We start from the raw sequence: 13,259 nt of genomic DNA, 5'->3' as shown, positions 1-13,259 counted from the left end.
GGACATGAATGCAAAATTCTACACTGGAAGACATGTCAGTGGAAAATAAACTAAATCAGTATAAGGTTTCCGTACAGAAATATGGGTTTATTTATCTATCTACAACATATCCTTCTTCTGGGTGAGCAGCCCATATGTGGGCTTGCTACCAGAGAAGATACTGTGTTTGATTGTGGAATAATGATTACTAAAACCAGACTATGACAGGAAAAGATTTCAAAGAGAGCACAAAAATAATTGTGAGCAGAAACTGATTTTTTAAAGGATCCAGGAACTGCTTTATATACTATGATCTTTATTGTGAAAGTAAAATTGATCTTCAGGAAGGACATATTTTTATTACTCCAGGCAAACAAAATCATAATACAATGCTAATTATTCATACTGTGGCAAGAAACATGAATAATGATGAAGCTTCCATTTTCTGAATACAATGAGCAGGAAGTAGTCCCTGGTCTGGCCCCAGTGCTAATTGTGTATCCCAGATGGCAGTTTGTCTCATGGAAGCCACATCCCAGCACAAAAGGAGTGTAAACTATAATGGAACCTGAATGTAACACTTGTATAAGCTGTTTTTCTCAGCCAGAACAGAGCAATCTTGGGGAGCATAGCTGAAGTGAAGAGGGGAGGGAGGTACCTTAGTGGACACCAGTCCTGAGCTCTTCGTACCACTTCCCTCATTAGTGAGGGTTTGCCTTTGCAAGAAGACCAGTTGCATAAAAATCACGCAGACTCTGTTTATGTCTGCAAGCATGTTTGAACACAAGTATGAGCAGTTTGGATATTCTAGGGATAAGGTGCTTTTACATAGTTAAAGCATCCTTCTCATTAAATCATCGTGTTTTGCTGATTCCAATAGTTTCTGTGGAACGCACTCCTCTGTCACAGCCTGTCAGTTTCTGCCACATGTTGACTCCATCTGCAGAGCAACTTAGAAAAGAAAGTTTGTGAATGTGATCAGCAAGTGCCATGTGTGAAATATGTAAAAGGGTTTGCATCGAGTGTGAAAAACTCAGCTCTGGAAATGGAAAAAGACTAAAATCACAGCTCAAAACACAAGTTTTGGTGGTGGCTCTGAGCAACCAACGGTTTGTTTTAGAAAATGGAATCACAGAACACCAGGTTGGAAAGGACCTCAAGGATCATCTGGTCCAACCTTTATTGGCAAAAACACAGTCTAGACACAATGTTCCAACATCCTGTCCAGCTGAATACTGTGTCCAACTTTGGTGAATCCACCACTTCCCTGGGGAGATTATTCCAGTACATGTGATTGTTCTCACTGTGGAAAATTTTATTCCTTATATAATTCATTATAAAGTACCAAATAAATAACTGAAACCTTATGCTCATTTGGTAAAACATAGCATTGGTCACTGATATTAAGACGTTATAAAGATGTTGAGGTTCTGTAGCTGAGAAGCAATGAACTGTGGAACCCTCTCAGTGTAGTATTATTTACCTTTAGAGTTGAAGCTCACCCCCACCAGGGCGGGCATAACCATGCGAGTTCTGCCCAACAACTAGCTTGCTGACACGATGCCGGGCCTGAAACGACTTCCATTCCGCGTTTGAAAGGAAGAAGGGATGTGGAGAATGGCAGGTTAGGCAAAACCAACCGAACCCTTAGTGAGAACATACACCGGGAGAGTGCGCACAGCGAGAGCGAGGACTCGCTGGCGGCCCGAGGCCCGAGGCAGGAGCAGCCGAGGATGGCGGCTTCCACCGAGCAGGATCAGCCCACGGACCGCCACACTCCCCATGCCCCTCACAGCATTAGGTCCGCTCAGCTACTCCTGGGCCTGCGCGCGCCGCGACCATTGACCCCCGCTGCCCACGCACCGCGCCGCCGTCGTGCGCATGCGCGGGAGGGGCGGTGCTCGCCGCTGGGCCGTGCTGCGCGCTCGGAACCTGCGCTGGCGGCTGCCGGCAGCCGCCCGGACCGCAATTGGGGCTGGAGCGCGCCGCTCGCACACAGGGGTCGGTGCCGTTCCGGTGTAGGCGGCGGGTGCTCCTGCCGGGAGGGGAGGGCGGGGAGCGCGGAGCGGGGCTGCGACACGGTCAGCAAGCAGGGACGGGCTCTCGGGTGTCCCCGGCTGCGCTCTCGGCAGACACCCCTTCTCCCAGGGCAGGCGGCGGCATGGTCCCCACCCTGCTCTGTCGCCGCGGGTGATGCTGCTCCCCGGCGCGCAGGGCAGGCGGGGGCGCGGGCAACGCTGGAGCGATTCGATCCGGCCGGTGGCGGTTAGTGGCGGGGCCCGGCCGGGGAGCCTGGGGAGGAGAGAAGCGGGAGGACATGAGGCTGCCCTGCCTTGTTGTGATTGGTCGCTGGCCGTCGGCTGGCCAGCTGATTGGACGGGAGCTGTGTCAGTCGCTCCGCTCACCCTCCGCTCCCCCAGGCAGCTGGCAACAGGCGCAGTTCAGGGCGGCCAGGCCGGACCGGGGTTCTCTGCCCCCCTCCCGGCGCACCCCGCAGCACCCGCCCCGCGGCGCGGAGCTCGGCCCGAGGCCTTGCGCCACTGAGCGTGAGCTCGGCTGGCGGCTGGGAGCTGTAGGCCCGGCTGCTGGCCTTGGGGAGGGCCGAGGGGAGGCGGCGGGCGGCCCCATGGGGTTGGAGGGCAGTGGGTGTCGTGGGGGCTGTTTGATACCGACCCTTTTGGTTTTGCACTTGCGTGTGATTCCTTCCCCCTCCTCCCCTCTTCCCCAGGCTCTGGGGGTTCTCTGGGTTTGGGTTATTTATTTATTTATTTCGGTGAGATCATCTTGGCTGGAGGCTGCATGTGACAGAAATGCTAAACAGCCCTGGCGCGCGGGGAGCCTTCCTCGTCCAAACCGTAGTCATCTTGCTTGCAGTCAGGTGGTAGGTTTTCAGTTCGAGTACCTAATTGAATTGGGGGTAGTAATTCCTGGAAGGAAGCCAAAGCATAAAAGCCGAAGGTATATATCTATCAAGAGTGGGCCAGACTAACTGTGAATTAAGAGCTAAAGGAGTTAGTTTTGGTTGAAAATTCTAGAAAATGTAGATAAATTGGCATGTGACCCCTGTTGCTTTGCAGAAGAGCAGTCCTGAGTCATAACTGGATTTCAATTTCACGTCTTTACATCTTGGTAGTTAATACCCGTCAGCTTTTCAATACTCTCAAGTACTTTATGTGCCAAAGTACTTCAATTTGATGCGGTTAATACCCTTCAACTTTCACTACCCTGAAACATTCTAAGTGCCAAAATACTTAGTTTTGATGGCATTTGATAAATATGGATAGTAGTTGTCATCGTGCAGTTATGTTAAACAGATGGGAAAACTGAACATTTCACACTTCTTACTGCTTCTGAGTGAGTCATTTCAAGAGTGTGACTAATCATCCTACTGTACAGTTGTCAACAAACCAGCAATTTTTTTCTACCACCCACAAAATCTAAAGAAGAGATTTCCAGACTTTCTGTGGATGAGAAATGAAAACCAAAGATCCTCTCTTTTGAACAGGAGTTTAAATTGTCATTGAGGGGGGACTGCATGTCATGGACTCTTCACATTAGGAATTTATATGTCACTATTTTTCTGTGCAGCAATATAGTGACATAGTGCGCAAGTCTGTTAAGTTACCATTGTCATTGTCAGGCAGACAGTAACACACAGGTTGTTTTAAGGCTTTCATCCAAGTAGCAACCTTATGTGAAACCAAAAGAATTTTATCTGTTCTCTTTCTCCTCTCTGCTTTACCTGTGTCAAGTTGTAAGTCATTTAGAACAGAGGCACTTGAATCTTCAGTGCAGTGTGGGTTGGACATTTTCATGATAGTAGTCAAGTGACCAGAGTCATCAGGGTGATAATAGGTGTTTGGGGAGGGGGACACAACTGCATTTCATTTGAGGAAAGCAGGGTAGTAGGACAAAGAGCTGGCTGAGAGATCTGTTTAGAAATGTGATCTGAGAAGTGACCTGATTTGAACGTAACTCTTGTGGGAGACGGAAGTCAGGAATTACCTCCAGCTTGCGAGGCTGAGCCATGAGGGCAACACTAAATTTCAACCCCCCACAGGTATTATAGGAACAGAAAACGTCTTGAAGGTATGCAGATCTGCATACTCAGGTTGGGTTTAGGTTAAGTGAATTAAAGAGCTGGGAGGGAAGTATTAAATACATCAAAATGCAGTACTGGACCTTGGAGGCAAATGAGTGGAAAGTTGATTGGGAAGAGGTTTAGAACTGCAGTTACCTGGGGTGGGGAGAAGTAGTGTACAGGGTGGAAAATGAGAAGACCAAGGATGCATCAGAATGGATCCCAGAAAGAACATGAGAGGTATATTAAACGTATGCCAGCTTCTGCTGTTGGCAAATATGTTTTGTGGTTCTTCGTATCTGTTGGCAGCATTGATAAAGGTTTGTTCTTTATTGAATGTATGTCTAATAGTTGGTTGATCTGTTTGTTGTCCCATGACCTTACCTGTCAAAGTTTAATTACTGATCAGGAGTGTGCTGAGAATGCTGTGCTGTGTTTTGCCGTAATTCATATTTGAAGTGAATTTGATCTGTTTGTGAATTGCTTCACCCCCCCCAAAGTACTTACCCAATAATTTCCGCTCCATACACAGGCGGAATGGTGCCATATGGTTGTCATTTTGGTTGGTTTGGGAGTTTTTTGGTTGTTTGTTATGTTCTTTTTTCTGGCCTGGTGATCTCTTTAAAAAAGTGACCTCTCTTTGTCAGGTGTCAACTCATCAGGCCTTACAGATGGGTTTTGTCAAGCAGGAAACCCCATTGAAAGGAGGTTGCTTTTTCTTCTTTCACATTGAACACAGGTTTTGTTTAGAAAACAGAAAAGTTGGGGAGTGGTCTGAGAGCTGATAGGCCCAGGATTGAGTCCTAACCATGAAGAGGTGCTAATGGTACAAAACTGAACAAAGATGATGCCTCTTTCTGACGCTGCAAGGTTATTAATACCTTCTAATAGGGTTGTCCCCGTATTTGGAAAGTGACGAAGAACTGTGGGTGAAGTATAGCCCTTTCTCTTTGACACCAGTTTTCTGGAGATAGGTATCCCTTTGCTAGCTAATCCTTGGATTAGAGAGTGCAATGAAAATATGCAAGTAACGTATGAATGTTGAAAAAGTCAGTTCCACCAAAAAGGAATCTAGGCTTCATGCTCTGTGAGAGGTAGTGCTGACAGAGATACTAATGTAATCTCACCTGTGTACGAGTAAACGTCTAAATGTTCCAAGTTGAAGATGGCAATAATTGTGGTTGTCAGAAGTCTGTGCTGGGTAATTACAGTCCAGTTATTCGAGAGTGATATTTTCAGTGACATTTTCGCTTTTAAAATACTCCACCCTTCTGTTGTATTTTACTTGGGAGAAGGAAAATAGATTTTATGTTATTCCTTTAAATTTCTAAAATATCCTTATTTAGCAAACAAAAAAAAAAGAGCCTGTCTTTTTTATTTTAAAGTTGCTGTACCAACTGGTACGGCCTTTCAGTGAGCAAAGGGGACATCTCACTATTTTTCAGCAAGCTAGAAGCAAAATAATGGCATAATAAACCACACTGTTGACTTGGCAAATAGCATGGAGCTTCACCTCTGTCACCTTTAGCTATTAATAAACTAATTTCATTGGAAATGCTGGGAACATTTTACTGTAAACTAGGTAAATACTTACTGTAATTACTTTGCTGTTTAACCTCCTGGTTTTGTTCAGGACAGCCTGGCATTATCATTATGGATCGCTCTCGGCACCGCGCAGGAAATGGCAATGAGCAGGCGTCTTCACAGGAGCATCGTCATGGTGAAGATGAGAGGCAGCGGCAGCTGGAGCGCCTCAGTAGGGAGGAGGCCTATTACCAGTTCATTAATGAACTCAATGAGGAAGACTACAGGTTAATGAGAGACCGCAACCTGCTTGGCACTCCTGGTAAGGCATGGGTACCTTCAGTAGAAAACATGTAATGGGAAGTAACCCTACTGCTGTCGGGCACTGCATGTGGTTGTATGACTTCAGTACCTTGCCTTCTGTGGCTTTGCAGAAAGGAAACCGCCCCTCCATTTCCATTCAAAATTAATGACACTTAGTAAAAATGAACCACTTAAACACATACTAAAGCTGGGATAAAAAATACAACTTTCAAATGCACCATGTCTGTATAAAGGTAATAATCCAAACACAAATAATTAACATCTGGTGCACTAAAGTGTATCTGCTGGTATGTGGCAATTTTGGGGGCCTCTGAGTTGTTACTGGAAGTCGGCATGTTCTTGATACACATTCAGTATCTTTTTTACTTTCCCCTCAGTACCTACTTCCTCTGTGTACCTGCACTACAGTCTCACACTAGTGCTGTTTTCTTTTTGGTTTCATTAGTTTTACCTTGTTCCTGAAGATTTTTGTTCAAGATAGAAATTACTGTTATTTCTGCACAGCTGCGTTGAGCCAATAATATCTAATAGCATTGTCAAAATGTAAACTATTTCAGGGGAAATAACAGCAGAAGAGTTGCAGCAGCGTTTGGAGGGAGCTAAGGAGCGTCTGGCATCACAGACTGATACAGATAACAGAGAAGGTGAAGGTAGAACTGTTGGAGGTAAACATTCTTCATTCATATATGTAGTATGTGATACCCAGATCTGTTCTGTACATGTTCTGTACAGGTGTTTTACAGAAATGCTGATGGATTTCAGTAGCAGCTATTTCGAGTTGTTTTCTCATTGTACCTCTCTGGATTATTCTAAAAAGAGAGATTTCCTAATGACATGAAAACAAACTTGAAATACTTAATGAAATCTGATTCATATCCACCACAAATTATTTTCTCCTCTTTTCCTGTTTCCCCTTGCTAGTAAACTTAATAGCAGAAAAATAATTTATTCTAATTCTTAAGAGGTTTTATCATGTATTAGAGAAGTTGAAATAGAGAAGAAGTTAATTGGCAAACATTTAATTTCTCCATTGTTTTGTTGTTGTTTCATTCCTGTTTGTTTTAATAGCTTCTGTTATGTGCACTGTCTGTCTTCACTTCCCCAGCAATGTTGGCTTAATCATTTAGCCAATTCTAGTCAGATTTAGGAGAGCAATAGGCAACTCTGAAGTAAAGATACCAAAGTCCTTGCAGGTTTCATGAAAGCAGGGACACGGCGAAAGACAGAGACCTTAATCTGATCCGTCAAGGGAAAACCTTCACTGTGACCATCATTGTTGACTTATTTTATACACATAGTTATCACTAACCATAATTTTAGCTGTTCTTGAGCTTGCAGTTGGAAGAGATTTGGGAACAGATCTGTGGGTATTGTAGGAAAAGACTGTATATGCACAAAAGGAGCACATCTGTCAAGACTGTGCATCATTTATTCCACTGCTTATAGAAAACAACTTTTTTCATAACGTTTTCCGTAAGAAGACAAAATCTTCATAATCTTCCTTGCTTTATTGAATTTAATTGACCAGGATGCCTTCAAATCAATAGCTCAAGCGAGGGACAGATATTGGACAAATACAGCTAACTTTCTATTGCCAGAAGAGGCCATTTGGGTGCATTCATTTCTCTGTGTTACCTGCTGGCAATACAAAAGTTCTAGTTTGAACTGATGAGTTTTGCTGACATTTTTACATAGAGCATGTTTTCAGCAAAGTGATATTAGCACGGCAAGGTAGTTGTCTTGCTCCTGTATTGTTTCTGAAGTTGGGGCCCAGCAAGCATAGAGAATTTGGAGCGCATTGTAGTGTGCTAACCAGGCAGTCATATGAATATTTGCCATTCTTTGTTTTTCTCAGATTCTGATGTTCTTGGAGAAAACTCAAATGGTGACTCTCTGCTTGAATGGTTGAACACATTTCGTCGCACAGGCAATGCCACTCGCAGTGGGCAGAGTGGGAACCAAACCTGGAGAGCTGTGAGTCGAACAAATCCAAACAGTGGGGAGTTTCGATTTAGTCTTGAAATCAACATAAATCATGATCATAACAGTTTTGAAACTGCTGGTGAGGCATATATGGGTATAGATACTAGCAGAATGTATTTGGAAAGAAGTTATCAAAGACCTGTCAGCCCAATACCCACACGAACAAGGAGCCGGACCACAAGAGAGGCAAACAGCGAGGCTTCAAGCACTGCAAGGACCAGGTCTGTAAGAAGCTCCGTGGCACAAAGGTCTGAAGCAGCCACTGATCCAGTCTCAGGGAGGCTCAGGAGTAGAACAAGAGAGTTGGCAGGCCTTTCCCAATCAAATACTACACGTAGTAATTCTGCAGCTGCTGGTGAACGAAGAGAAACACCAGGAAGAGGTACTTCTGCAGGAGTCACAAGGGGTAGAGCTAGAAGTAATGTTCGGATGAGTGCAAACCAAAGACTAGAAATTCTGCGGCTGAGGTCTACTTTAAGTAGTCGAAGCCGCTCTCCATTGCAAAGGCAAAGTGGTACTGCCCGTTCTGAGGAACATGGGCAGAGGCAGGATAGAAATGCGCAGCAAACCAGTAGAAGCAGAAGACAAACATCTCGGCCTTCTTCACAGCCTGCCGAAGGACCAGCAAGAGGTAATAGTCAGACTCCTCAGCTTTCCAGCGTAGCCCCATCCTTGGGAATAACTTTGGAAGAGGAGGAATCTAGTAGGCCTGTAGCTGCTATTAGAAGGCATCCAACAATTACGTTAGATCTTCAGGTGAGAAGAATTCGTCCTGGAGAAAACCGAGATCGGGACAGTATTGCCAGTAGAACTCGTTCTAGAGTAGGAATGGCAGAAAACACAGTTACCTTTGAAAGCGACAGCGGGGGATTTCGGCGCACGATCTCACGATCAGAACGTGCGGGTATTCGCACCTACGTTAGCACTATACGGATACCTCTCCGACGGATCTCAGAAACGGGACTTGGTGAGCCTTCCTCAGTGGCTCTGCGATCAATCCTTAGACAAATTATGACAGGCTTCGGAGAACTGAGTTCATTAATGGAAACTGAATCTAACTCAGAAGTGCAAAGAGGTGGTCATCACTTACCGGATGTACAGTCAGAGCAGAGTAACTCAAGTTCAGCAAACAATATCAGTGATTCAAGTGAGGTTTCGTCTAGAAATGGGCGCACAGTAGAAGGCAGCAGGGGAACAAATGGACAGAGTGATGATACTCAACGCTATGGTCACAATAATGAAACCCAAGATAACAGGCAGTCCCAAGATGCAAACAACCTGGTGGAAAATGGAACGCTGCCCATACTCCGGCTTGCCCACTTTTTCTTGCTGAACGAAGAAGATGACGATGATCGTTTAAGAGGTTTAACCAAAGAGCAGATTGACAATCTTTCCACACGAAACTATGGGGATATTCACACTGAAAATGAAATAAGTAAAACGTGTAGTGTTTGCATTAATGAGTATGTAACAGGGAATAAGCTAAGGCAGTTACCTTGTATGCATGAGTTTCATATTCATTGTATTGATCGCTGGCTTTCTGAAAACTCCACTTGCCCAATCTGTCGACAGCCTGTGTTGGGGTCTAATGCCACAGACAATGGCTAGAATGACTTGTACTGCTCAGTACTCAAGGATTTGCTTCTGCTCTATTTATGATGAGCCAGGTGGAATAATTGACTTACGTAGGGGGCCATTTGTGTGGGGAGTTTTGTTAAATTTCTTTAAAAAGCATAGGAAACTTGTCTAAATCTAGCAATGTAAATACTATTTTTCTCCAAATGCAGATCTAGGAGTACACATAGAACCAAATGAGACTGGTAAAGTTTATATTTTTTTAGGTAATTTTGTTATGCTAAGCACTTTTGTAAATACAGAAATGCAATAGTTAATCAGTCCTGCTTAATGTATGTTTTTTTATCAGTGTAATGGACTCACTTTATTTAGATTACAAATTGTTTCACACAGACCCACCACTGTGTTGAAAAATTAGTGTCTAAATAGCCATTCATTAGCTTTTTGTTCTAAGAACAATTTCTTTTACAGAGAGTTTTTTGCTGGACATGTTTGCTAAAGATATTTAAGTTACTTGAAGTGCTCATTTGAATAGACTATATTTTTTTTAACGTTGAAATATCCTTTCCAAAACCTTGCCAATTTGGTTCTACTTAAAAAAAATAATGGCAGTTTTTGCATGTGGTTTTACACAATGCTTAACGTTGATGAGTTCATATGCAAAAGAGGATGGGTTAGTGACATTATAAAATGTACATAGGTAAATGCTGTCTTTGACAATCTCTGTCTTTTCAATGCAGACAGCAGTCAAAGCAACGATAATTCAAGGTGTGTCTTACTGAACATGAAACTCGCTCAAAGAATAAATGAGCACCAAGGAAGCCTTTTTACTCTTCCAAATGACTCAATTGATATTAATGGGGTTTTAACTGCCTTAGTTTAAAGAAGGAAATATTTCCTCTACCATTATATTGTCTGCAATATGCATGATTTGTGCATCCTACTCAGAAAAACAAAACAAAGGCTTGAAGTGGTTTTGTACAGGAATTTAAGGTACACATATAATATTCGTCCTCTTAAAACATGTCAGAGGACCAAATGGCAAAAGACACTAAAAAAGACAATAAGCTTCCCTTAAAGTCCCCAGATTTCTGTATAATTAGGTATTAATCTTTATACCAATAACTTATAAAGAAATAAAGTTGCAAAGTAAATAATTGAGGCTTTGTGTGGATTACTGTTGAGCCTTATGCTCTAAATGGGTAAGAGAATTTATCATTCTTGATGTTTGGCCTCAGTTTTTTTTCTTTCTTCTTTTTTCCCCAGCTGTGTATTTGTGCTTTCACAATGTGTGTTTTCTGTTATGGTAGGTAAAAACGCAAGGCAAAGCGCTCTTGGGGCTTCTGGGACTAATCTGGATATTCAAAGCTCCTCTTCTGAGCAGTGTGCCTTGGAGAAAGGCAGAACTATACAGTGTGTATATTGCAAGCAGCAGAAAGAATACCTGAAGTGGAAAAGTCCTACTGGCTTTTCCTGCCTATAGGTGGCCTTGGCAAATGAACTTCAGTGTCAGGTGCTTGTGTTAAAACATCTGTTTGTGGCACCCTTGAAGGCAAGTAATAAAATCCTGTGTGAAGCTATTGGATGTCTGCAAGTTGAGGAACTTGTGTTAGAAGTTCCACAGAAGTGCTTCTTTTTATTCCTAAAGGTAGTTCTAAGAAAATCCTCTTATGAGATTGAGATGAGATTTAGATTTGGACTACTAATTATTGCAGATGTCATTGACACCTTTCTTGAGTGCCTCCTTAGCTGTATTAGAGTGGTGAGATTTAAATGTGGTTATCAGACCTGGCTTGGGTTTTTTACGTTACATTTTTTTTTTACTTCTGTTAGCCTCTGATGTTAACGTTATCTAAATACATGGGTGCCTTCTGCTACTTCCTTTCTCCTGATGGTTTTCCTTTGTATTTGAAAGCTGCCTGATTCAGTGCCACACTTCTAGAAACCGGCTTTTGGCTCACCACTGCCATGGTTCTGTCAAGGTCAATTTTACTATAGGGGATTTTTATTTGTACTGCATCTTTTAACTAACTGCTTGGAATCCTGCTCAGCTGCCAGTCTAATGCATGAGAGGTGAAGGGCGATTGATTCCCTGTGCCTTCTATTCACATGGGATTTTGCCATGTAACCAACTGTAAGAGCACAATTTCACATGGTTCAAGACAAGATCCTGTGTGACAGGTACTTGTAACTGACCTGCTGAGGGGGAATATCCAAAAGGACAGTGAGAGACTCCTATAGAAATCATAGGCCATTGGATAAGGAACATCAGGTTTCCCATGCTACATTCCTGTCCTGCTGTGTAGGAATTGGCAAGTATTTCCCCTCCATTGGAGGGACTTGTGATTTGTTCCTCAGCTTTCCCCGGAAATTGTGTTAACACCACCAATTAAATCTCATTTGGTATTTGCTTCTGTTACCTGTATTCCTGTGACATTTTGTAAACAAATGCATTAAAAGTACAGATGACCAGAAAACAGATTGGATACAAAAGTCTTTGAATCCCATTTGTTACTTAGAATGAAGCTCAACATTTCCTGTAGTATCCAAACTGGGGTTCTGAAAGTTCCAGTTATTAGAGTTTGGAGATCTCAGTATTTGCAGATAGGCCTTGGTCAGTCTGTTCCCACAAAAAGAATAGCAAATCCTAGTGTTCAGGTTGCGGATTCACGCAGGCTTGTTCTGTCCTTCTTCTCTCCCCCACCTTGTAAATCTTCACAGTTACCTTTTACTAAGATGCAAATGACCCAGTGTTCCTTCCTCTTGATACTGCAGCATAATCTACATCTTCTCACATTATCTTCTCTCATTAACTCAGTTGACTTTCAGCTCCCAGTTAGGAGCTTTTCCGCAGTGAAGTTCTCAGCTTGTTCTAACAGCTCCCACTAAGCACATTTTTCTCCCTTCTCAAAGTAACACTTCAGCTCCTGTGGAACTGTACCTGTCGCCCTTTCTGAGCTCAACTTATCAACATGTTCACCTGCTGCTAACTGTGGCTTGGCAAGGGGAGCTGGTTCTTACCAGCCAGGTTTCTGTGTCACAGGAACACATAGAATCATAGAATAGTTAGGGTTGGAAAGAACCCCAAGATCATCAAGTTCCAACCCCTCTGCCATGGGCAGGGACACCTCACAATAAACCATATCACCCAAGGCTTTGTCCAACCTGGTCTTGAACATTGCCAGGGATGAAGCATTCACAACCTCCATGGGCAACCTATTCCAGTGCCTCACCACCCTCACAGGAAAGAATTTCCTCCTTATATCCAATCTAAACTTCCTCTGTTTAAGTTTTAACCCGTTACCCCTTGTCCTGTCACTACAGTCCCTAATGAAGAGTCCCTCCCCAGCATCCCTATAGGCCCCCTTCAGATACTGGAAGGCTGCTATGAGGTCCCCACGCAGCCTTCTCTTCTCCAGGCTGAACAGCCCCAGCTCTCTCAGACTCTCTTCATACGGGAGGTGCTCCAGTCCCTTGATCATCCTCATGGCCCTCCTCTGGACTTGTTCCAACAGATCCACATCCTTTTTATGTTGAGGACACCAGAACTGTACACAGTACTCCAAGTGAGGTCTCACGAGAGCAGAATAAAGGGGCAGGATCACCTCCTTTGACCTGCTGGTCACGCTCCTTTTGATGCAGCCCAGGATACAGTTGGCTTTCTGGGCTGCAAGCGCACACTGCTGGCTCATGTTCATTTTCTCATTGACCAGCACCCCCAATTCCTTCTCCGCAGGGCTGCTCTGAATCTTTGCCCAATCTGTAGCTGTGCCTGGGATTGCTCCGACCCAGG

General features: G+C 43.7%; 1 protein-coding gene across 7 annotated transcripts; it reads left to right on the top strand.

Moving 5' to 3' along the window:
- Positions 1 to 1,853: 1,853 nt before the first annotated feature.
- On the top strand, positions 1,854 to 10,623 carry RNF6 (ring finger protein 6). 7 transcript variants are annotated; one of them, XM_061374546.1, is made up of 4 exons: positions 1,854 to 1,980; positions 5,694 to 5,906; positions 6,466 to 6,573; positions 7,764 to 10,623. In XM_061374546.1, exons 2-4 carry the CDS (start codon positions 5,714 to 5,716, stop codon positions 9,497 to 9,499), a joined length of 2,037 nt encoding a protein of 678 aa, XP_061230530.1. In that variant the 5' UTR covers positions 1,854 to 1,980; positions 5,694 to 5,713; the 3' UTR covers positions 9,500 to 10,623. The 7 variants fall into 7 exon arrangements, with proteins under 7 accessions (XP_061230530.1, XP_061230528.1, XP_061230534.1 ...); XM_061374544.1 differs by having other exon boundaries at positions 1,878 to 1,980; positions 5,699 to 5,906; XM_061374550.1 differs by lacking the exon at positions 1,854 to 1,980 and adding an exon at positions 2,054 to 2,244.
- The last annotated feature ends 2,636 nt before the right edge of the window (positions 10,624 to 13,259 follow it).

Source organism: Neopsephotus bourkii, unplaced genomic scaffold (assembly GCF_033783945.1).
Source record: "Neopsephotus bourkii isolate Nb327-2 ecotype Australia unplaced genomic scaffold, CSIRO-AGI_Nbou_v1 NB_1638, whole genome shotgun sequence".
Classification (NCBI taxonomy): Eukaryota; Metazoa; Chordata; class Aves; order Psittaciformes; family Psittacidae; genus Neopsephotus; species Neopsephotus bourkii.
The sequence above is the reverse complement of the archived record's forward strand: the minus strand, read 5'-3'. Positions and strand labels throughout refer to the sequence as shown.

What these genes read in the sequence shown, in the direction of transcription:
- RNF6 (XM_061374545.1), top strand. Translation starts at nt 4,276, where the DNA reads ATGGATCCCAGAAAGAACATGAGAG. An exon ending in TCCCAGAAAGAACATGAGAG is followed by an intron (nt 4,301 to 5,693) that starts GTATATTAAACG and finishes GGTTTTGTTCAG; the next exon opens with GACAGCCTGGCATTATCATT. An exon ending in CAACCTGCTTGGCACTCCTG is followed by an intron (nt 5,907 to 6,465) that starts GTAAGGCATGGG and finishes AAACTATTTCAG; the next exon opens with GGGAAATAACAGCAGAAGAG.